This window comes from Megascapheus bottae, chromosome 22 (assembly GCF_031878675.1).
Source record: "Megascapheus bottae isolate mThoBot1 chromosome 22, mThoBot2.hap1, whole genome shotgun sequence".
In the NCBI taxonomy this organism is placed as follows: Eukaryota; Metazoa; Chordata; class Mammalia; order Rodentia; family Geomyidae; genus Megascapheus; species Megascapheus bottae.
The window spans coordinates 32,885,772-32,910,660 of NC_143530.1; the positions used below are offsets into that span (position 1 = coordinate 32,885,772).

The following is a 24,889-nucleotide window of genomic DNA, read 5'->3' on the forward strand; positions in this document are numbered from 1 at the left end:
AGATTCTTCATTTAAATTTATCTTATGTTAATAGTTCCGTTCTGGGGCATATTTTACAGTATCTGGGTAAGATGAGAGTAAAACCAGAGGGAAAACCTCCAAACATCTGAGAACATTACGCATCTAAAATAAGCCAGAAATCGGTTACCTTAAAAAAATAGTTCCATTTCCACCAGTGGCTATGTCATCAAACAATCTAGTAATTGTGATGCATATATTACCAGTTCAATATATAGAACAGATGGTTAGCTAATGGGTAACCCACAGAAAATGAAGCAGTGAACCCAGAGGAAAGAAAATTAGGCACATCTCCACACACTGCTTAAATTCAGATTTGAAGTGAGCCTTCTCCGAAGGGCGATTTCAAGTGGACAGCCTGAGTAAACCCAGACATGTCAATTTATCCTGCCCAAGTTTAAAATGATCTGAAGAGCAATGATTCTTGCTTCTATATTTGTCTGGATTTGCCAATTGTTTCTATCTAGCCTATCCTAAATGTCTTTTGACTTTAAAAGACACCAGTAATTATCTCCAATAACTTTTATCCCAAATAATAAAAAAAAATAACTGGAAAGTCTAGTTAGGTGACAAGTGTCTCATGCCTGCAATCTTAACAACTGAGGAAGTTTAAACTTGGAAAATCAAGGGTTAAGGCCAGAAAAGTCCTTATGCGTCCATCTCCAATTAACCAGCAAAAAAGCTGGACTAGAGGCATGACTCAAGTGGTAGAGCACCACCCATGAGGAAGCAAGCTAAGTGAAAGCATGAGACGCTGCGTTCAAAGCCTCAGTACTAACAACAACAAAAGAGTAGAGACTCAAGAATATTGTAAATAGCATCTTTTGGAGATATTTTGTTTTCCTGTAGCAGCTAGAGGAGCAAGGAAAAAGGCAGAGAAACTACAGAGGATGTGGTGGGGAAGGAGACAGGCCAGTGGTCACTTGCTGGTGGTCAGAACACACCTTGGTGTAACACACACGTTTCCAACTTAATCTCTGACGTCAGTGACTCACTATACACAACTGTTTCTATTTTGGGGGACTAACCATAATTTTTAGTTTCACACATATGTGAAAAGTTCATCACTTAAAGAAATAATAAACTCACAGAAAAGAATAAACATCCGCTTTAGTTTCCCTCAGAGAATAAGAACAACTAAATGCAAATGTTAACAATAAAAGACCATAGCATTGGGCTATTAATTACCCAGATGTAAGGGCCTGGGTGTGGTGGATCCAGCGTTTGCACAGAGAAGGACTTGTCACTTTTGACAGTTGAGTGACAGTTGTGAGAGAGGAGGGGCAGGATGAGTTTATGATGACTGAGTCAATAGATTGAAGATTGAACTGTTAAAACCTCTGCTGTGGTGAAAGATGGTTCTAGATTACAGACGTTCTGCTTTACAAAGGCTAGGAAAACAATAAAGTGTATGTACATAGGCACATACCCCAAACTTCCAAGCATCCAATCTAACATTATTTAACAGCTGACAGGCACTCCCTTTGTGGCAACTGGACAGCACAGAGGTAAACATCGAGACACCTACCATGTTTATGGATAAACGCCAGTCCTTGCAATATTTGATACATAATGTTCCTGATGACTGACTCAGGGAATAATTTGTTTCTGGAAGAAATGGATAAACAAATAGTCACAATATTTTGTGAGCCAGCTACTGGAGATTTTCCCCCTTCTTTTTTAGCCTCCGGATACTAGCTAAAAGTATCATTTCCAGGTTTACAGTATAAAAGCACATACATTCAAAGGGTAGAAAGAGAACTTTCTATTTTTATGTGTTATAAAATCCCATCTAAATGAATACTCAGCAGCTGAGTTCTCTGTGTGTGTGTGTGTGTGTGTGTGTGTGTGTGTGTGTGTGTGTGTATGCGCGCGCATGTATTGGAACTGAGATCTTCAGATCTCAATCTCCTGAGGAACTGGATTATAATGTGAGCCACCAACACAGAGCTCCTTTCTCCATTCCCCTATTAACCTTTCCTAAGATGCTTGACAATAAGGGTAAATCTACAGTTTTCGCAAGACCAGTTTTATTGAGGCTTGTTTAGAGTAGTGGGGTTTGACCTTAAGGACCTGGCTTGCCAAGCAGGCTCTCTACCTCTCAAGCTACACCCTAGATGTTCACCTTTTAAAGCATACATGTCAGATGTGTTTATCTGAAATGTCTACCTTGCCTTTTAAATATTTATCACAGAAAAATGATGGCTTCTCTTTCCAGAGTTAAATACTGTCATTCAACCATAGCAACTGGCTAATTTAAATTCACTTTTCATGAGAAGATATGTTTCTCTATAACAAAGTGTGATATATTCAAATGATCCAAGGAGTTTGTGGACAAAGTAACAGGGGCAAATATGCTTCTCATGAAACACATGCATACCTGTCTTTCATTAATTCATAGAGGTTTTCTTTCATATATTCAAATATAAAATAAAGATGGTCGTTTTCTCTGATAACTTCTTTCAATTTAATCACATTGGCATGATTAAGTTTCTTCAGAGACTGCAAAATAGCAAAGCATTAAATTTTTTAATTTTAATTAATTAACTAATTAATTAATTTTTGCTATTAAGTACTATGGTTTGAATTCATTCAGCACCCTGAACTTGCTAGGGAGGTGCTTTACCACTTGAACTATGCCTTTAGTTCTTTTTTAGATAGGGTCTCCCATTAAAAAAAGAAGTTACTGTATTGCCATTCTGCACGAGGCTCGTCTGGACTGTGATCCTCCTTCCTTCATTTCCCACAGTAGCCACACCATTCCTGGCTTACTTGTTGAGATGGGATTGCCCTAGCTTTTCGCCCTGCTTAGCCTTGAACTTCAATCCCTTTAATCTGAGACTTCTGCATACCTATAATTACAGAGATAGCACACCTGGCTAAAGCATTAAATTCTTAGAAACCAATTTACAGAAGTTGGCAAAAGTCTAATCCAATGGTAGTTATAAGAATGGACCAATAATACCGATCAGTTTAATCTGTCTTTTTTTGTGGAGGGAGAATTAGGGAAATTTTCTTTATAACTTAAAACCAATTTTTTTTATTAAAGTTACACAGCATAAAACATAGGAAATGATACATACAATTTAAGAAGTTTCTTTTGCTAGTCTGAATTTATAGTACTCTCCTCTAAAAGATCTAAAGGTGAGAGGGAACTTTCAAATAGGAGGCCAAATTTTCTGCTGTCCACTAACATCTGAGCAAGAAGTGGGGAGAAGTTACTTTTGGAAGATGAAGGAAAGTGTAAACACCATTCTTATCTCTGGAATGCTTCCCAATTATTCTCAAGGAATCACTGGTGTGAGGTGGAGTTAGGCCTTGAGTTCTGTACATTTCTCAGGCTTTACCTTAACTTCTCTCAGGTTCATACATTCATCCCAAGAATAGAACTTTCTCTTCATCCTGAAATAAACAAAGAATATTCAGTCCTCAGGATGGAGGATTACCGAATACAACTGACACTATAGTTTTCTTCTTTTATGACTGGGGTTCACTTTCGGGAAGTAATGGTGCCACACTTCCTCTGTCTTGGAAACACGTTACTTCCCTCCTTCACATGCTGCTGATAAAGGGTCATGCATGCTTGTCCCACAGTCAACTGCTATTGAGCTTCCTTTCTCGCTGAGGTCTTTCACAGTTCTTCTCTTTCTGGAACTTAACTGATAAACATGAAATATATACTTTGAAAGGAGCCGGGGGAAGAATCATAAGGTTTTTGTTTTTGTTTTTTGCCAGTCCTGGGCTTGAGCTCAGGGCCTGAGCACTGTCCTTGGACTTTCTCAAGGCTAGAGCTCTACCACTTGAGCCTCAGCACCACTTCTGGCTTTTTTTTTCTATATATGTAGTACCTAGGAATTGAACCTGGGTCTTCGTGCATGCTAGGCAAGCACTTTAACCACTAGGCCAAACTCCCGGCCCTGAATCATGAGTTGTATAGCAAATTTCGTCGACTTGACTTGAGAATGTTTATATCATGAAACTGTTTATAGTAGAAACTGCTACTGCCGCCTTCCTCTAACTCCTCCTCCTACCCCTTTCTTCTCTCTTCTTCCTCCTTCTCTTCTTTCTCTACTTTTTTTCTCCTTCCTCTCCTTCCTTCTCTTTTCCTCTTCCTTCTCTTCTTTCCCTTTTCCTTCTCATCTTTCTCCTCCTCCTCTTTCTCTTTTTCCCCTCTTCCCTTCTTCCTATTTCTCCTTCCTTTTACTCTTCTTCCTCTTTCTCCACCTCCTCTTCCTCCTGCTCTCTCTCTATCTTACTTTTTAGATATGGGGACTGACTCCTGGGCCTTTCTTGCATTCTGCTCTTTACTTTGTTTTTCTGTCCCAGTGCTGAAAGTTGAGAGTACAAGAATTTCCCAATGTATACAACAGAGAAAGGTTCTGTTTTATATATGAAAGGATTTTTGGTCACTACACAAGACAGGAATTGAGAAAAGACAGGGTTTGTGTTCTAAAACTTTTACGGGGGGTCAGGTATGGGAATTCAAAGACTGGATTGTGAAAAGTAAGAAACAAATATGCCCTATTCTTTCATTTACTATTCTAACTCCTGGTGAGATGTTGTGGAAAATTTCAAGGAAGCTTAGAATTATTGTATTAATTGCAATAATTACTATAGTCTGGCTCCTCTAAGGTTCTGAGTCGCAGTTAAGGAAGGAAGGAGACTTTTCAGGGGCAGGGCAGTATCCCTCATTGCCTACTCCAAGACTTAAAAAAAAAATACGTAGTTTGAGATCCAATTGAAAAGATATAATTAAAGCCAGATGTTGGTGGCTCACTCTTGCCTGTGATCCTAGCTACTCAGGAGGCTGAGGGTTGAGAATCATGGTTTGAAGCTAGCCCAGGCAGGAAAGTCTTCGAGACTCTTCAACTAATCACCAAAAAGATGGAAGTGAAGCCGTGGCTCAAGTGGTAGGATGCTAAAAAATGAGCAAAAAAAAAAAGCTTAGGGACAGAGCCTTAAGCTCTGAGTTCAAACTCTAGGAATAGCACACACAAAAAGGACTTTTTAAATTTTACGTATCATCCATCCATCAGTCTGTCTGTCTAACCTATGTATTTCCATGCAATACTAGGGAATTAATTCAAGGCCTTTCGTAGGCAAGTCTACTGCCACTTTAGTCACACTTTAGGCCCCAATTCATTTTGCTTTTTAGTTTGTTTTTTAGATAAGACCTCATGCTCCTGCTCAGGCCAGCTTTGGGCTATGATCCTTCCACCTTCATCTCCCAAACAACTTGGATTATAGGCATGCACCACTGCACTTAGCTCCTTACACATATGTTTTAGACTTGACGCATTTAAATGTTACGTTGTCATTCTCTGGTGGTCATGGTAAGCATGAAATGAAGTCAGGTGGAAACAGGATGCTTGCACAAACCTCTGGAGAGGTCCAGGTACAGAGGAAATGAAGCCTGCTGCCAGCAACAGTACAGGTTGGCCACCCATGGGAGGCATGAGTGGTAAGAGTTGGATTGTGTCCCTCAAACGTGATGTGTTGAAGTCCATGTGGCTATATTTGGGGTTGGGGTCTTTACAGAGTTAATAAAGATAAAGTGAGGTCTTTAAAATGGTCCCTAATACAACCTGACTGTTGCCCTTATGAAAAGAGACACATAAAGGGCTATAGAGAGAGGCTGATGTAAAGAACAGGGGGAAGATGGCCATGCAGGGCCAGGTCAAGAGGCCTGGAACAGATCCCTCCTCTCCCAGCCTTCGGAAGGAACCACCCCTACATCTTCATTTTAGACCGGGAGGCTCCAGAATAGAAAGTAGATACATTTATTATTTAGGTCAGCCAGTCTGTTTTGTTATAGCAGCCCATTATGGACTGAATTGTGCTGCCTCCCACCTAGCAACTCTCATGTTAAAGTCATAACCTCCCCAGACACTGCAAAAGTATGACAAGAGTTTGGAGATGGAGTCTTTAAGGGGTGATTAAAATTCAGTGACACCACCACAAAGGCCCTAAGCTGAAATAAGCTCCTAAGCTCCTTATAAGAGGAGCTTATGATACAGGTATACCCACTGATCATTTGAAGACCAAGAGAAGATGGTTATGACAGGCCACCAAGAGAGGCCTTGGGAGAAGCCAGCCTGAAATTCAGACTTACAGCCTCTGGATTGTGAGGAAATGAATTTGTTGCTTAAAGTACTCTGTGTATGTAAAGACCTAAGAAAACTACAATAGTGGGTCACAGACTGCCTGACTCCACTCAAGCCTTCAACTTCTAAAACCCTGACTGACATCTGAGAGCCATTTCATGAGCCACCTAAGCCAGGACAGCCCACCTAAGTCACTTCTACATTCCTGACCCACAGAAACTATGAATAGATATCTGTCCTTATTTTAACCCTAAGCTTTGGGTGCTTTGCTGTATACTAATAAATACAGTAGATTAAAAAGAAATAATACTAGTCTTTATTTCATTGATATGTCCAGGAAAATACTATATGCAATTCAATTTGAATTTATCCTTCCTTTCTTTCTTTCTTTCTTTCTTTCTTTCTTTCTTTCTTTCTTTCTTTCTTTCGTGTGAGATCTATTCTCTTTAAACAGGCTGTACTCAACTTTAAACTTGAAAAATGAATTTCATCACTTTTAGTTTCAGCCCAAAAGTTTTATGCATAAAAGGCAGAACACTTTAAAAAAAAATTTTTTTGGTTTCTCATTTGTACCTGGACAAAATGGAAAATTAAAATAATATAAACAAAGATTACATGTGTTGCTTTTCTGTAATCACCTCCCCCCCCCACACACTTTTTTTTTTCAGACTAGCACGTGGCTTTGTCAAACTAGCATGAGGTCTGAACCAGACCTCTCACTGTGTGCTGCAAAATACTTCTGAAGCAAAGCACAGAATTATGGGAAGACTTGAGTTTCTCATGGAAGCCACAGCCACACCTACTCCCGCACCCCCACCCCCCAGCTCCCCATTACATACCTCTTGATAGCCACCAGCTCTCCAGACTCGTTACTCTTGCCCATTAGCACGCTCCCATAGGTGCCGTCCCCCAGCTGTCTCATGGTGGTGTATCGGTTCATTCTGGCTAAAGTGCTTGATTGAAAAAACTCCCTTGTTGAATCTAAATGCAAACACTTCTTTGTTTTTGTGGGTTTTTTGCCCTCACTCCTGTTGCTACACTGGTGAGAGGTTTGTCATCATCACATCCAGGGTCTCCCTCAAGGTTATGCAGGTTCATCAGCCACAGTAAAAGGAGTCCGCCGAGGAAACATGGCTTCCATTCTTATGAACACCCTGCAACAAACAAACAAACAAACAAACAAACAAACCAAAGCAAGGTGAGTTTTCATCCCGACAGCCTAGAACGCAGAGAAGTCCTGAGTAATGAAATGCCAGGCGTCAGCCAGTCTTGTGCCTTATGGCGTGAAGTTCACACACAGCGGACCAAGTGTCACCTGTGGAATTCATTACTTATGCTGTTTTCTGCTATTTTTCTGTAATTCTTTGGTATTGGCTAATTGATTGGTATGATTCCTTGTTTTATTGGTTATAATCTCTATTATTCCACATAAAATATTCAGAAGTCTTAGATTTAAACCTTACCCATGTATAAATACACATGTATTTGGTAATATATGTGATAGCTTTTTTTTTTTTTGCTGGTATGGAGGCTTAAAAACACATGGCATTAGCATGTGCTCAGCTTGCTTGCTGAACTGGTACTCTAGCACTTGAGCCACATCTCTAGCCTTACATGTAATTACTTTTGGTGACATACAAGAAGTACAAGTATAAAGTTTTGGAATTACAAGTATGAAGACTGATCTTGAACCTTGACACTTTCCAGCACATTACAGTAAGGGCAAAGCTTTCCTTTTTCTTTTTTTCATATATTTTTTATTGTAATTAATAGAAGGGTTACATTGTATTCACCAGATAGAAGGTGCATTACTTCACAAACATTGATACCCTTTCTCATGACATGCTCCCCATTTCCCTTTTCCCCTCCCCCCATCTTGATTTCCCCCCTTCCCTATCCAATTTCAAATAACCAGTTAAGCACATATAAAATATACCAGATAACAAGGTGAAATATTGTAACAATATGACATAACCAAGGGATGGCAAAAGAGATGAGAGATAACATAGTACATTAAGGACAACAATCACTCATTATATGGCTTTTTTTCCCTTATCCTGAAGGTCCTTACATTTAGTGTAATACTATTTGGCCTTATTAAGTTCTGTTGTAAATCTCTGCTAGGAGAGCCCAAGGTTTCTACTGATTATGACAAATGAGGGAGACTATTGGGCCTATGTTCTTTTGAGTCTGACTTACTTCACTTAATATGATTTTTTCTAAGTCTTTCCATTTCCTTACAAATGGGGTGATGTCATTCTTTCTGAAAGCAGTATAGAATTCCATTGTGTATAAATACCACATCTTGTTGATCCACTCATCAACTGAGGGACATCTGGGTTGGTTCCATATCTTTGCTATGGTAAATAGTGCTGCAATGAACATTGATGTGCTAGTGGATTTAGTCTGTCCTTGATTCTGGACGACTGAATTGCTGGGTCATAGGGGAGTTCTATGTTTAGTCAGGGCAAAGCTTTTTTTATGCCCTTAATACAACCTACCAAAGTAGACTCCATCAGCAGAAATCCTGCTTTACTCTTATGTATGAGAGATTCCAGGAAACTTTTAGGAAAGTGAAATTACATGAGAGTATGTAATACTCCAGATATTCCCAGTGCAAATCATAGAAATAAAGTCCTTGCAGGTCATCATGCTCAAAACTTTCTTTCAGTAGCAAATGCTTTCCTCTAAATTGTTGCTTATTTTCACTAATGGCAATATGCTATGCACCTTTAAACTCCATCCTTCCTAGACAGATCACACAGTCCTGGCCCCAAGTGACTGGACTATGCTTAGATGTCCTACCCCTGTTCGGTCATGTGACTTGATCTGGCCCAATGAAAAGAGAGGACATGGAGCACAATCAGATCTGAGCAGAAGCTGGGATATTGCTCAGACTCTTCTTTCAGAACCAGGAAGATGGCATGTCTCAGAGCTGGCTGGTCTTCATCTTGTACCTGAGATGATGACACACAGGACAGGGACAGCACCCCCACAAACTGCAGGGAGAAGGTGATGGGTGGTACCAAGTTTATTCTCTTACTGTGAATGCCATGTGATCAAGAAGCAGTCAAGGATCACAGTTGCCTTTTAACTATAGAAATGTCATATAACATACAGAAAAAAATGTGTATTTAACTATAAAAGGTCATATTACATATAAGTAATATAAAGCTGTTATCTTAATAGTTAGATGTTTCCTTCCCAGAGAAGATAACATCATTAATCTCTACCCATCATACATGTCAAGAACACAACTGTATAGTACTCTAAAAATAATGGTTCCTTTGCACACAGGAGTGTGGCAGAGTGGTGAAGTGTTTGCCTAGCATGCATGAAGCCCTATGAAGCAACTATTTTCAGTTTCGATAGTTACTGATTATTACTGCAATAGAACAAGGCACACATACTTTAGTGTCTGCATAATATTCAAGTCCCTCCCATTGTTCTGTTGTAGCTCTGTATTTCAAGGGGCTGGTGTTCAATTCATAACTATTGGCCATTCTTTCTTTGCTCTTAGAAATCTCTTAGTCTTTTACAAGACTTGACACAAAATGTATGGCACCACAAAAAAAACCTGTTTAAAATTCCTAATATAAATCAGTATTTCTCTTACATGTATGAATTCAGTCTCAATAAGAACATGCTGTAGCAGTCAAAATAACTCCAGTTTCTACAGCTGGCTTTCTGGCCGAGGTACCACACATATGTGCAGAGGTGTGCAGCACTGCATGTGTTTGCAGGAAACTTCATTAGAATCTTGTGGGCTAAGTGACAGGGAGTGGGAATTCATACTACCTTAACATGTACCCTGCTTCACCTAGATGCTCACCCTCCCTCAGACACATGGACAATAATTCACTCCTTGCCAGGGTCTTGATTAAATTTACAAACAAACAAAAAGCTCACCAATAGACTCTATTCCTATTGGGGGGATTCCCTTCGTTTTTCCTTAGCTTACAGCCTAAACTAAAGGTCTTAACAAAGATATCCCATTTGTAAAGGAAAAGAAAAAAAGAATCCTTTTTGCAAGAGATTTCTATATTATACATAAAGCCAGGTGTTGGCTTATGTTATACATTAAGCCAGGTGCTGGTGGCTTATGCCAGTAATCTTAGCTACTAAGGAGGCTGAGATCTATGGATGGTGGTTTGAAGCTGGCATGGGCAGGAAAAGTCCTTGAGGCTCTTATCTCTAATTAATCACCAGAAAACCAAAATGGTGCTATGGTTCCAAATAGTAGAACACTAGCCTTGAGCAAAAGAGCTCAGGAACAGTGCCTGGGCCCTGAGTTCAAGCCCCATGATTAACCAAAAGGAAAAAAAAACCCAAAGTACTAGCTATTAATATCAATAAGGGCAGTATCTCTGTCAATGGCTCCTAACTATCATATCTGTTTTTCTCAATTTTTAAAATTTTCCTTTATCTTCTAAGCAAGGTTCCTTTCCCCCAGCCCCTAATATGATGCTTTGATTTCAGGAGCCTGGGAGCTGTCATTAGCATTAGCTTTTTTGCTCAAGGCCAGTGGTCTCCCACTTGAGCCATATCTTCACTTCCAGCTTTTTGGAGTTTTAATTGGAGATTTGAATCTCATGGACTTTCCTACCCAGGCCGGCTTCAAATCTCAAGCCTTAGATCATAGTCTTCTGAGAAGCTAGGATTCCAAGCACGAGCAATCCATGCCAGGCACAAATCCAGTTTTGAAAGGTCTTTTGAAATGTGCTATGCCCTAACACCACAGGGATTAAAATCTATTTCTTACCATTATTACTAGCATATTAGATGCTTACCCATTCTTTCCCATCTCCCAGTTAAGATGATATACACCTGTCTGTTTAGAGAAAATATACTCTCTAGGTTTACTTATCCTTTTTTGCTAAGGTACTAATATAGAGAATATATTGTGCAAAGAGCTATCATGTACCTCATGTGAGAGAAGGATTAAAATAATCTATCTGTGATCCATGAGAAAATCTATGATGGAATCAGTCTAGTACATGCATTAGAGTTGAAGCTGTTTGGTTCTTCCATATCATTTGCACATTATCAACAACCCAATTCTGATGATACTGTGCCAAGCTTTTCCAGTCACTGAAGCAGCTAGAAACATTTCTCCTGCACCTAAAACCACACAGCCTCAGCTCCACACTTAACATTCCTATCCCAGCTCCTCTCTTAGAGACACCAACATCCTGCTGGACAGCTGGCCCAGGCACGGGGTATGAACGCTCTGCTCTGAAACCCAGGCTGCAGCTGGGTCATTCATCCACATTCCTGGAGAAAAAAATCCTAGAAAGCAGCACAGGAAAGTAAGTGCGAGACAACAGAATTTGAGGGGTCAAGGGAGAAGCTAGTGAGTGAGCTTTTTGTTTTTCTTTTTGCACAAAACACTTCATTTCACAAATGTAATGGTTTAATAGCATCGCTTTCTGTCAAGCTAATTCTGTGTGAATGTGTGTGTGGGAGTGTATGGTGAAAGAGAGAGAGAGAGAGAGAGAGAGAGAGAGAGAGAGAGAGAGAGAGAGAGAGAGAGAGAGAGAGACAGAGAGAGAGAGACAGAGAGAGAGAGACAGAGACAGAGAGACAGAGAGAGACAGAGAGATAGAGACAGAGACAGAGAGACAGAGAGAGACAGAGAATGAATATGAATTCTGGGGCTCAAACTCAGAGCTTGAGGCTGTTGTTCTACCACTAGAATCATACTTCTACTTACAGCTTTTAGCTGGTTAGTTGGTGGTAAGAGTCTTCCAGATTTGTTCGCTGGGGCTAGAACTCAGACTCCTGAGTTGCTAGAGTTACAGGTATGAGCCATAGGCACAGCACACAGGTCTTTCAAGGTAATGTCTAACTAAGGACAGACACTGACACAGGAAGAAGCAAGCCACTGAGAAACTCTGTAAAAGAACACTGTGTTTGAGAAGACAGACTACTGTTGGGGTCGGGGATGGGGATGTAACCCAGGAGCTAGGAACAAGTCCAGAGAGGTAATGGAGTCCTGCAAACAACAAAATATACCCTGCATTTGTCCAACTACCAAAACAATGGAATGCATTGCCTCTCTCTCTTCCACCACTGGGCTCCTCATATGCCACCAATACCACTACCTTGAGGTGGGAATGCAGACCACTGAATCATTGCTGTCTTTCTGCACTGGACTGGACGCCCTGGCATTTCTGAAGCAGCGATTCTGGAAATCTCATTTTCTTTCAACATTAGATGCTAGAGGAGAGCATATACTTATACTTAGGAAAGAATCATCAGCTTCTTTCTGTTGATGGTGCAAATGATAGATCTGATGTAGATTCCCCCAAATCAGACTGGTAGCCAGCAGTGAGAGCCTGTCCAGTTTAAGCCCTATCTAGCCTTTAGTAACAAAAGTTTCATGCTCTCACATAACTCTACAAAGGTCTTTTTTGAGCCATGTTAGTTAAAAAAAATAAGTAGCTCCTTAAGGAGAGAATCATTTCAGCTGACCTGTCTACCTCAGGAAAATATGGCCTACAAGAAATACAAGAAGGCATAAATCATAGATAAGGAAGTTTCTTATGTGCATTCATTTCTTATGGGCATGAGTACTATGATATATATATATATATGCAACAATATCAAAGAAAACCCAAGTACATGTAGTGTAAATATGATCATGAATTCAGCAGGATCCACAATTAAATGAATTGTTAAGAGCTCAGAATTTTCTACCATCAATCTGCAATATTTATTGATTTTTCCTGAGGGTCAATTTAAAGGAAATAATAGGGTTTCAGTTATAGAACTTTACTAAATAAATACTCATTTATTCTTACTCTAATTTTCTTTTTTTAATCTAAGTGCACAATTACGATAAAGGTGGGCCTTATTCTTACAAGCTTTGGCCAGGTACTAATCAGCTTAGATACCAAAGAGGATTCCATGAAGGGCAAACGGAGGGTAAAACTGTCTGCCAATCCCCAATCACATAGCAGACAAACTTTGGATGTGTCTTGGTAGAACACGTGATCGTGTTACTACAAGTCTGTCTTTAAGGCGTGTAAAACAAAATAACAGACCAAAAAACAACCAAAAAAAAGACTTTCAAACTAGGTGATATGTTTACCAAAGTTTGAATAACGGGAAAACAAATACAGCGTCTTAAAATAAGCTTTTTTTTTTTAAAGCACTAATGTTCTGTGTCAATTATTTAAAACCTAAATTAACAAGTCCAAGTGCACACTCCAATGGAAAAGATCAACTATCCCGTGCCTGGGTATTTTCCTGGTTAAAATAAGTCGGATTATGTCCAGTTTCCTCCCGGAAAACTCCCTTTATGGTGCGCAAATGAGCCAGGCTCGTTTCTTGTTCCTGGTTTTTGTTTTTGTTTTTTTTACAAGGATTATGTAACTGTGTGTAAATCTGTCTTTATGGCCAGTGGGCCGCCCCCGTCCACCTCCCCCCCTCCACCTCCCCCCTCCATCCTCTCCCCCCCCTCCCCCCCAGGTCTTTTCCTGTGTCTGGGCACCCGGGAGACCTTGAGAGCCTCCAGGCGCCCCGCGGGCTGGCGGGGAGGTGGTGGGTGGCCGCGGGTGGGGGACCCCCTGGTGCCCCGAGGCTCCGGCGCGCCCCCGTCCCCGCCCTCCGCGCCCCGGGCGCCCCCACTCGCATGGACCGCGTCTGGACCCGGTTCTGCTCTTCTCCAGCCGTGGGGACCCCACGCCAGCTCCGCGACCCGCCGGCGCCCCGGGACCCGGGCCCGCCCCGCACTCCGGAGCCGCGTTCCCCACCCCATCCCAGCGCGGCGGGGACTCCGCCGGTCACCACCGGGTCCTCGCCAGGTCCCGGGCGGGAAAGCGATCGAGGTCCTCCCTTCCAGACCCTCCGCCCTTCCCTCCTTCCCCTACCGGCGTCGGGTCCTGGCTCTCGGCGGAGAATGGCCCGGGTCGGACATGCCGGGCCGGCCACGGAGCACAGCCTCCGGTTAGGTGGGACCGAGGATGGCCTCCCCGCAGCCCGCTCCTTCGGGATTACCTGCCGGCGCCGACCGCTCACCTCGTTCGCCCCCTTGTGAAGCTCCAGCGTCTTGTGTGTTTCGTCTCCTAGGAAACCGCCGGGTGCGCCCTGGCGGCTCAGCCCCGCCCCTCGGAGGGCGTGGTCTGCGCGCGCAAGCCCCGCCCTCCCCGCTAGACCCTCCCCCACGGGGGCGGGACTTCAGGAAACAGCTCATTCATTGAATTTAGTGTGCTTGGCGGGCGCGGGGAATAGAATTTGTTATTGTTAAGATGTTGTACAAAAGGGTTACCATTTTCATGAGTCAGGTAGTTGCATTTCTTTTTTGGACAATATCACACCTTCCTTCTCTTTCCTCCAGTTTTTCCTTCCCTTCCCCGCTGAAAAGTTGCATGGTTCATTTTCACACAGTATATAATTATTACCATGATTGCATTTGTTCATCCTCCTCCTCCTTTTCTTTACCTTTCCCCCCCCCACAAAAAAGACAAAAAAAAAACCTAAAAAAGAAAAAAACAAATAGCACCACCACCAATAACAACAACAAAAATACATGTTTTCATTTCCTGGAATTTTTTCTATAAACAGCATTTTAAATGTTCAGAGGAAGCCCGGCGAGGTGGCTCACAGCGCCTGTAATCCTAGCTACTCAGGAGGCTGAGATCTGAGGAACAGGGTTCAAAGGCAGCTCCGCCCCCCCCCAAACAACCTGAGACTTTTATCTCCAATGAACCACTAGAAAATAGGTAGTGGACTTGTGGCTCAAGTGGTAGGGTGGTAGCCTTGAGCTGAAGAGCTCAGGGACAGCGCCCAGGCCTAGAGTTCAAACCCCTAGATCCACAAAAAAAAAAAAAATGCTTAGAGGAGTAGTTATACTTTTGGGTTCCTCCCCTAAAGGTCTGCTCCTTTAGTCTGAGTGTTTATATCCTGTTTAAGTTACAATGTCCAGTTATATTTTACATCTAGCTTTCACATTTGGGAAAATTAAAAATATAATTAAAATTACATTTTATTATCTTTAAGTAGTTGTACAAAAAAGCAGCTTATGAATACAATGCATCTTGACCAATGTCATCCATTTCATCATTTCTATTATCCAAATCCTCCCTCTTCAATTTTCTTAATTTTGTAGGATAGTCATTGAATTTTATGACTGCATTCTCCCCCCTCCCCTTTTCTCTTTTAATTCATCTACCTCCCTCCCTTTGGCCGGCTCCACCTTTCCTGGTACAAATTTCCTGGAATTTATTTGTTAGACTGTGAGTTGCCCTTACTAAGGAATTGCAACATTTGCATATAACATTTCAGTTAATCTATTAGTTTGCACTGAGATTATTTTTGCTGTCTAGATCTGGGGGTTTGGGAGTGTTTTCATTGTCACTTTTTTTTTAATCAGAAATGGGTTTTTTGATCTTTTGTTTTTGTTCAAACTTATTCCACAGAGTTTTGATTCATTAAATCGAGTTCTTAGGCTGGGTAAGGTAAGAGGCGATCAGTTGTAGTTGTATTTTATTTATACACTGGGGAAAACTGCTGTTATATTGCAGGTCCTCCCTTCTATTGGCAATTCTTCAGGTATGTACACTCTCCCGGATTGCACCTCTAAGTTTGTTTTGATTTATTTGTGCAGAGAACTTGCTCAGTTCCAGTCACAGACACAGACATTGGTCATTCCACTTGGAATGAATGTGTGGACAGTAAAGGTCTAGAGTCATGAGAGGACTTATAGTTCAGTAAAACAAACAAACAAGGCTGGGAATGTGGCTTAGTGGTAGAGTGCTTGCCTAGCATGGATGAAGCCCTGGGTTCTATTCCTCAATATCACTTAAAAAGCTGGAAATGGTGCTGTGGCTCAAGTGGTAGAATGCTAGCCTTGAGAGAAAACCCCAAGGACAGCACCCAGGTCCTGAGTTCAAGCCCCAGGACTGGCAAAAAAAAAAAAAAGTTCAGATGGGCTGGCATTAAGGACCAATGAATGAGACACGACGACATAAAAGTTCTGCATAGTTCCTTAAATAGAAAAGTGGGGATAGAAAAGTAGGCACAAGGGAAGAGATAGCTAGCAACATACCCTTGGTTGATAGGGCATTCTAGACCATGGATTTTAGAAAGAATCTGAGGAAGACAAAAATGCAGATGTTCTTTAGAATAAAGGCGAATGCAATTCCAAGAGGAAAACTAACCTTACACTCAAATTTGGTACTAACAATAGAAAGTAAATTTTAGATGACATGAGCACAAAAATTGGAGAATGCACGGGCAAAATTATGAATTCTAATGTCCTCACAGAAGAACAGACAAGTCCTTTACTCAGTCGCTGGCCTTTCATTCCCATTGTACCTGAATGTACCTAATTACCTACATATTCATCTTCTCAGTATCTGTGGGTGTTCTGTGCCACCATTCTTTCCTTTTGACATCCTAGAATTGTAGGGTAAGAGTCACCCCTTCAGTCATCTGGTCTTTCATCCATGCCCCACTCCACCCCTGCCTCAACCTCAATGGCAAGTCTGTGACCTAACATTTAGTCAACCAGAAAAGGGCCAGATTATTCCACATTCCTTACCTTTCTGACTCTCTTTCCTCACCTCTTCTCCAACTAATGTCAAATGATGCAAATTATCTTCTAAAGAAATATTTACACTTGTGTTTGAAGTTTTGATCCTACATTTAAAACTAGTTTTACGTGGGTTCATTAGCCAGATTTCCAACAAGGGAAGTCAGCTTAGAAAAGGAAAGTCATTATTATTATTATTATTATTATTATTATTATTATTATTATCAGTTGTGTTGACAAGTTGGGCTTGAACTCTGGGCCTGGGCACTGTTCCTAAGTTCTTCCTCTCAAGGGTAGAGGTCTACCACTTGAACCACAACACCACTTCCAGTTTTTTGGTGGTTCATTGGAGATCAGAGTCTCACTGACTTTAGTGCCCAGGCTGGTTTTGAACCATGATCCTCAGATCTCAGCCTCCTGAGTAGCTAGGATTACAGGTATGAAAGCCACCAGCACCCAGTTGGAAAGTTTCACTTTAGAGATTTTAGTCCTGGTTGCTTGGTCTTGCTGCCTTTGGACCTGCAGAAGTATGTGGCAGAGGTGAGACAAGGAGGAGTGGGTGGGGGGAAAGGAGAATAAGAAAGAGAATGAGAGACAGTAAGGGAAGCAAGCTGAGACATGCCTCTATATCCCTTCCAAGGACACATCTCCAGTGATCTAGTCTTCCTCCCCTAGGCCATACCTCTAAAAGGTCAGTCCTCTCCCAATGACACTATTGAGTAAGAACCAAGCTTTTAATATAGGCCTTTGGAAGACTTTCTAAACGCAGACTGTAACATGTTGTACAAATAAAAAATGATTCTCCACATAATCACATAATACTTTATCTGAGTGACAACTTTTGTCCTTGTTGCTATTCTTAAGACTCCAGAATTATTCATTCTTTTGATTTTGGATCAAACTAAAGGTCTACTTGTAAAAAAATTTTTAGTTAAAAGTGGCAGTTAAACAAAAAATTAAGAGTCAGGATCATGGCCTAGTGATAGCATGCTTCCCTATCATGCACAAAGCCCTGGGTTCGATTCCCCAGAACCATATACACAGAAAAAGACAGAAGTGGCACTGTGGCTCAAGTGGCAGAGTGCCAGCCTTTAGCAAAAAATGTCCAAGGATAGTGCCCAGGCCCTGAGTTAAAGCCCTAGGACTGGCAAAAATAAAATAAAATAAAATGAACCTGAGCATTTGTTAATGCCTGTGATATCCTGAGTCCTCACTAGGTAGCAGTGTTCCACAGTAATTAATTCCGGGAACAATTTGCAGCATTGTGCTTTAAGAAAATCAGTGCTTTCACAGCATATGATTTCCCTGATTAGGAAGGAATGATTCTTACGTGATAATTAGTACCTAATCACTGGTATTTAAAAAAAAACACAAAGGTAAATAGATAATAGACGGCTATACTAGGTGATTTTTTTCTTTATCTGTCCATTTTATTTCACTTGATAAGTACTACAAAATAGTAGAGTATTATTTCGTATCATTACATTACTTATCTTGCAACTGTTTATGTTTTGGCATGTATTTCATTTATTTAAAAATATCTTCATATTTTCACAGTGCTGGAGACTGAACCAGGTTTTCATATACATTAGGAAAATACTACAATGAGCTATATTCCACCAGGCCTAACACTTCCAACTGACATGTAAGAATTGCACATATTTGTAGGCCACAGTGTGCTACCTCAATACACAACATACAATGTATAACCAAACACATAAGGGGGAGTTTTCAGATTCATCACTTCAGACATGTATCATTTATTAGAGCTTGGAATCACTCAAAGTTTCTTTATTCATTTTTAATTTTGTGTCTTTTGGCAGTACGAGGGATTGAACCCAAGGCATCATGTTTGCTAGACTGGTGCTTTACCATTTATGCCATGTCTCCAGCCCCTTTTAGCGTGGGTTAGTTTTACATTTGGACCAGTCTGAGCTGCCATCCTCCTACTATGCCCTGTGTTCCTGGGACGACAGACACATGCCACTCTAGCCATTATGTTTCCCCTGTGGCTGGGGTAACAGGTGCCTGACACCACATCCAGCCATTGACTGAGGTGGAATCTCATGAACATTTCTGCCCTGGAAGCTTCAAGCATCTTTAATTTGTAAATAAATTTTAATTTTATAATAGTTTTAGATTTGCAGAAAAATTGACAACCTAATAGAGAGATTGGCCCTGTGCTTTTTAATCATAAACACCTGGACATTTCTATCTATCTGTCACAACTAATCCCCTTTGTGTGGTGGGGGAGATGTACTTAGGGTTGGAATTCAGTATCTCCCACTTACTTGCTTGCTTGGTTATAGCTCTATCACTTGAGCCATGTTTTCAGTCCAGTATTTTGCTGGTTGCTGTGGAGATAGTCTCTTGGACTTTGTGCCCAGGCTGACTTTGAAGCACAATACCCCAGAACTCATTTCCTGAGAAGCTAGGGTTAAAGGCTGAACCTGTGGCTCCTGCTAATCTTGATATGTTATCACAAACGAAAGTCTCATACTTTCTTTGTATTTTCTTAGAATTTACCTGATTGATTTCCCTGGCCTATGATCTCATCCAGAACACAATATTATATTCAGTAATCATCTGTGGCATTTCCTCAAAAAAAAATTAGGAATAGACCTAGTGTGTGCTCTGCTATTCCTAATTTTGAGTCTATATTCAAAAGACTTGGAGAGCTCCAAGTGTTATCTTCATTGTGTTATTCATTGCAGCATTTCTGACACGAGCCAAGTTACTTAAACAACTTAAGTTCCCAGAAAGAAAATATTGTAGATATATGTAGTAAAACGACCTTCAGCCTTAAACATAAGGAGATCACTAGTATAGTGATGCATGCCTAGAATCCCAGCACCGAGGAGGCCATGTCAAGCGAATGTAGATTTCAGCATCGACCTACACTATGTAGTGACACTGGAAAAACAGATAGGTAGGTAGGTAGGTAGGTAGGTTGATTGGTCGATCAATCGATTGCAGTAGATAGATACATAGATACATAGATAAACTGAAAGAAACCCAACCATATGCAAGAGCCTGGAGGACATTAGATCAGGTGAAACGAAGCCCTTGCTGTGTGATTCCACATGGACCAGGCATCAGAAACAGCTCATAGAGACAGAGGAGTATGGTGGCTGCAAAGCACCATGGGAAATGGGAAATGGTTCAATGCATATAAAATTTCAAAAGAGGGCTGGGGGCTGGGAATGTGGCTTAGTGGTAGAGTGCTTGCCTAGCACTGGGTTGATTCCTCAGTACCACATGAACAGAAAGAAAAAAGAAAGGCAGAAGTGGTGCTGTGGCTTAAGTGGTAGAGCACTAGCTTTGAGTACAGAGAGGCTCAGGGATAGAACCCAGGTCCTGAGTTCAAGCCCCAGAACCAGCAAAAAGGTTTTGTTTGCTTTTTTTTTCCCCAAAAGAAACATGCAGAGTTTTTCCAAACAGCTCGTTCTAAGCAAAAGAAATCACTCTTTCCTCCTTCAAATAGGCTTTCCTTTAGAGTATGAGTATTGTGGATACATTAATTTTTTTTTCTAGTGCCCATGGCTTGATGCTTTTTACAAGAGCAAGAGTGTCAATGGCACGCAAAAACATTCAACAGCCCTTGAGCTAAGTCCCCTGGACAGAGACCCTCAGCACCAACTCAGGGCGGTCTCAGAACAGTCCCAGAGCACACAGGCAAAAGCCATACAGGGGTTTCAGAAGATTAAAAGACCAGGAACCCAAAACATTTAACTGGAACTCCAGCAGCAAGCACCCCTGTGAGTGACTTTCCTGGGGTATGGGCCACCACCTGTCAGGGCTGGGGACCTGGAGCCCAGCTGTCTGTCAGTAAGCAGACCCCAAGGGCTCCCCAGCCCTGCTACTGCTAAGTCTGCAGGTTGTTCTGCCCAGGAGGAAGTAATACATTATGTTACCTGGAGTCTGTTTGCTTCTGTCAAAGCTGCTCCTCAAAACTGATCTTATCCATTCTGTGATCTTGGCCCAGCAACTTTGTTTACATGTTTGATTCACTGACTTAGAAGATTTTATGGTAACATGACACAGCATCATGTTACTGCCCAACACGAAGTTCAAGAGCTTTGAAATAAAATGTAAAGTGTACTAGAGGGACATAACAAAGGCGAGTGGTTAGGAGAAATCGAATTTTAATTCCTAGCCTCTTTGAATTCTTAAAATTCACAATCCTCCCTCCATCCTTTTCTCCCTCCCTCCTTCCTTCCCTCCCTCTCTCCCTGCCTGCCTGTCTTTCTTTTTCTTTCTCTAATTTTTCCCTCCCTCTCTCCCTCCCTCCCTCCCTTCTTTCTTTCTTCCTTCCATCCTTCCCTTCCTCATTCTCTCCTTTTCCTTCTCTGTATTGAAATTCAAACTTAGGACCTGTGCTTGCTGACAAATGTTCTAACACTGGAGCCATTCCGCCAGCCCTTAAAAATGCATAAGTTGGGGGGGGCAGGAGCGTGACCTAGTGGTACAGTGCTCACCTATTATACACGAAGCCCTGGGTTCAATTCCTTGCTACGATATATACAGAAAAAGCTGGAGGTGGTGCTGTGGCTCATGTAGTAGAAAGCCCAAAACAGTGCCCAGGCCCTGAGTTCAAGCCCCAGACTGGAAAAAAACGTGTGTGTGGAGGGGGATGCATAGCTATTGATTAAGTTCATACCAGGACATAGGGAAATTTGGTTTATTTTAAAATCTCATGTAGTCTTTTTCTAGAAAAAAGGTGAATATAACCTTCACATTAATTTTTTAAAAACCAACCTGTAACAACTCTACCCATCTTTGATATTATTTTAGACTGGCATAATACTGAAAATTCAGTGATATTAAAATACTTATTATTAGATTTATAGACTTTCTTTATGATTATTTTTTGTGTGCCTGTGTCAGAACCAGGGGTTGAACTCAGGGCCTTGGGCTCTCAGTAGTTTTGCTCACAGTTGGTGCTTTACCACTTAAGCCACTTTAAGCTTTTTTTTCTAGTTAATTGGAGATAAGAGCCTTAAGAATTTTTTTGTCTGGGCTGGCTTCCAACCATGACTCATAGACTTCCACTTCCTAGGTAGCTAGCTAGCATTATAGACTTGAGCTACTAGTGCTTGGCTTTTTGTAATCTTTTTTTTTTTTTTTCTACTCCTGGGGTTTTAACTCAGGGCCTGGGCACTGTTCTTGAGCTTTCTCAAGGCTAGTGCTCTGTCAAGTGAGCCACAGCACCACTTCTAGCGTTTTTATGTATGTGGTACTGAGGAATCAGAACCCAGGCCTTCGTGCATACTAAGCAAGCATTCTACCACTAGGCCATGCTCCTGGTCCTTTTTGTAAGTTTTAAATGACTTTGTTCTCCAGGTTGAACAATTTTTAATTAAATGTTTTCAAATTCAAGAGCACTTTCTTCTACCCTCTCTAGTCAGTTGTTGCCCTTGTCCTATGGTTGAATTTGTGTGTTATGTGTGTGTGTGTTTTCATTTCAAATACTTTACTTTTCAGTTATAGACTGGTTTTATTTTTAGTAGTCAATTATGTTTCTAACTAATAAACTGGACTTGTGAATGCTTTGCATTGAACATTTATGGGGTATAGTAGAATGACTATATATATGTGCATATATATGTATATATATGTTGTGTGCATATATATATATATATATATAAAGAGAGAGAGAGAGAGAGAGAGAGAGAGAGAGAGAGAGAGAGAGAGAGAGAGAGAGAGACTATAACCATTAGGGATTTAGAAGAGTTGAGGAGAAAGAAGAAGATTCCATTATAAGTACAAAAATATAGGGGGCCGTGAGTTTGGCCTAGTGGTAGAGTGCTTGCCTAACATGCACGAAGACCCAGGTTCGATTCCTCAGTACCACATACATAGAAAAAAGCCAGATATGGTGCTGAGGCTCAAGTGGTAGAGCTCTAACCTTGAGAAAGTCCAAGGACAGTGCTCAAGCCCATGACTGGCAATATATATATATATATATATATATATATATATATATATATATATATATATATATACATATATAGTTAAGAGGAGTAAGTTCTAGCATAGTATTCCACAGATTCCACAGTGCAAAAGAGTCACAGTGGTACCATAGTTGTGAGTAATAATGTATTTCATAAACTAGAAAAGAGTAGCCCAAATATATACATACATGGGCCATTTAAATTTTCTCCCTTTACTGATTATTTTTTAAATTTTATTTTATTTATTTGGTGGGGGGCAGGGTCATGGGGCTTGAACTCTGGGCCTGGCTGCTGTCCCTGAGCTCTTCAGCTCCAGGCTACTGCCCTATCTCTGAGACACAGTTCTACTTCCTGTTTTCTGGTGATTAATTGGAGATAAAAGTCTCGTGTTCTTTAGTGCCCGGGCTGGCTTTGAACTGAGATCCTCAGATCTCAGCCTCCTGAGTAGCTAAGATTACAGGCGTGAGCCACCATGCCCGACCTGATTTTTTTTTTTTCCTACTCTAGGGCTTGAATTTGAAGCCTGGGCACTGTCCCAAGCCTCTTTCTGCTTAAGACTAATGTTCTGCTACTTGAGCCACAGAACCACTTCCATTTTTTTTTTCCTGAGTAGTTTATTGGAGATAAGATTGTCAGACTTTCCTGCATAGGCTTCCTTCAAATCTCTAGCCTCAGATCTCAGCCTCCTGAGTATTTAGGATTACAGATGTGAGGTATGGGTGCCCAACATGATTTGATTTTGTTTGTTGTTTTTATTGTTTTCAGTTTTCCAGCTGTTGCTTTTAGTTGACATCCTTGGGGTCTTTAAACACAGCTCCTGGGTCCACCTGAAATTTACAGTGTGTTTACCCAGGGTTTGTGCTTGTTCTGGAGCTGCCTCTTTCTGGAAGTCTCTCCCTTTGGCTTCCAGCTGCTTTGGCAGCCTAGACCCCATCCTCTGAAGAGTCAACCACTTTGAGCTTCAAGCTCAGATTCTAGTTGTCTAAGCCCATAGCCGAGGAAGTGAAGGAGGTAGAGGGGGCAGCTATGAAAACAAAAACAGAGCCCGTGTCCTCCTCCGATTTCCACTTTGCTTCCATGACCTCTGCTTTCCGGGACTTTTAATAGCGGCACTTTCAATTTTTGTCTAGGATCTCTATTAGTGAGAAAACAGTTTGTCTAATCAAGCCACCCTACCATGTCCAGAACCAAAAATGGAAGAAATTACATTCCTATACCCCCAAATGCTTTCAAGCAGGATCATGTTTATAACCCCAAATGTTTCTAGTTGCATTTCTTTTCTGGCTTTACATGTAGATATGTAATATCCAAATGGTAAAATCTATCTATGTCCTTATCCCCAGCAATAACCTCAAGATTTGCACGAGTTTCATGTAACCTTTCATTTGAGATTCCTACTGTGTATATTCATTTTTTTTTTTTTTGTTTTCCACCAATCCTTTCCTTTTTAAATGCTCAGTTTTTCAGTAGTTAAGTCTTAGGAGAGATTTCTTTCGATTCCTCTTACAAAGTAGGGTGCTTAATAGTGTGTGTATTCTCAAACTACCAGCATACTTCTTATCGAGAATGAGCAGTTCACGCTTGGTATATGATCACCATCAAGATGGAAGCTGACCTAGCAGCTTCGTGCTTCTTTCAGACTCTACATTTGAGTTCTTTCAATTTCTAGGAAGATAAGCAATCTCAAACAAAGTGCTATTACACAACCTTCCGGGAACTTCTAACCTGAAAATACTTTGTAAGCCTATCGTTAATTTTTAATAGTTCTTTGTAATTAAGACCAGGAATGAAATAATGAAGTAGAAGGAGAAGCTGGGGCTGGTAACTTATGCCTACCTATTTGTGAGGCTGAGATTTTGAGTCTCACAGTTTGAGGCCAGCTTAGGCATACACGCAAGACCCCTTCTCAATCAATAGCTGTGTGTGTTAGTGTGTACCTGCCATTTCAGCGACATGAGAGATAAAAATCAAAATGATCATGGGTAGTGACATGAGTCTCTACCTTACCAGAAGCTGGATCTTGTCCTCTCAGCTATGACTGGAAGTAATCTCTAGGTGGATCACAGTCCAAGTACATGCTGGGGCAGGAAGCAAGGACCTGTTTAAACAACATTTTATGTAGAAAAGGTGTGGAAGCATGGCTCAGATATACAGCACCTGCTTAGAAAAAGTAAGGCCTTGAGTTTGTACTAGAAGAAAACAAAACTTACATCTGCAATGTTCTTTTTAAAAAAAAAAACACCCAAAATGGAAACAAAAACAAGAAAGCAGACATG

At 41.1% G+C, this 24,889-nt stretch overlaps 1 protein-coding gene across 5 annotated transcripts in view; it reads right to left on the minus strand.

Annotated features, from left to right (window-relative positions):
• Positions 1-14,206, minus strand: part of Mak (male germ cell associated kinase) — a 38,580-nt gene extending 24,374 nt beyond the window's left edge. For 2 of the 5 annotated variants that reach the window (XM_090356475.1, XM_090356472.1), the window contains exons 1-5: positions 13,997-14,117; positions 6,962-7,276; positions 3,366-3,420; positions 2,399-2,520; positions 1,547-1,626 (exon numbers count right to left, since the gene is read on the minus strand). In XM_090356475.1, coding sequence (XP_090212601.1) covers positions 1,547-1,626; positions 2,399-2,520; positions 3,366-3,420; positions 6,962-7,062 — 358 coding nt within the window. In that variant the 5' untranslated portion in view covers positions 7,063-7,276; positions 13,997-14,117. The other 3 variants (XM_090356473.1, XM_090356474.1, XM_090356476.1) reach the window with 3 other exon arrangements.
• Positions 14,207-24,889: the final 10,683 nt, after the last annotated feature.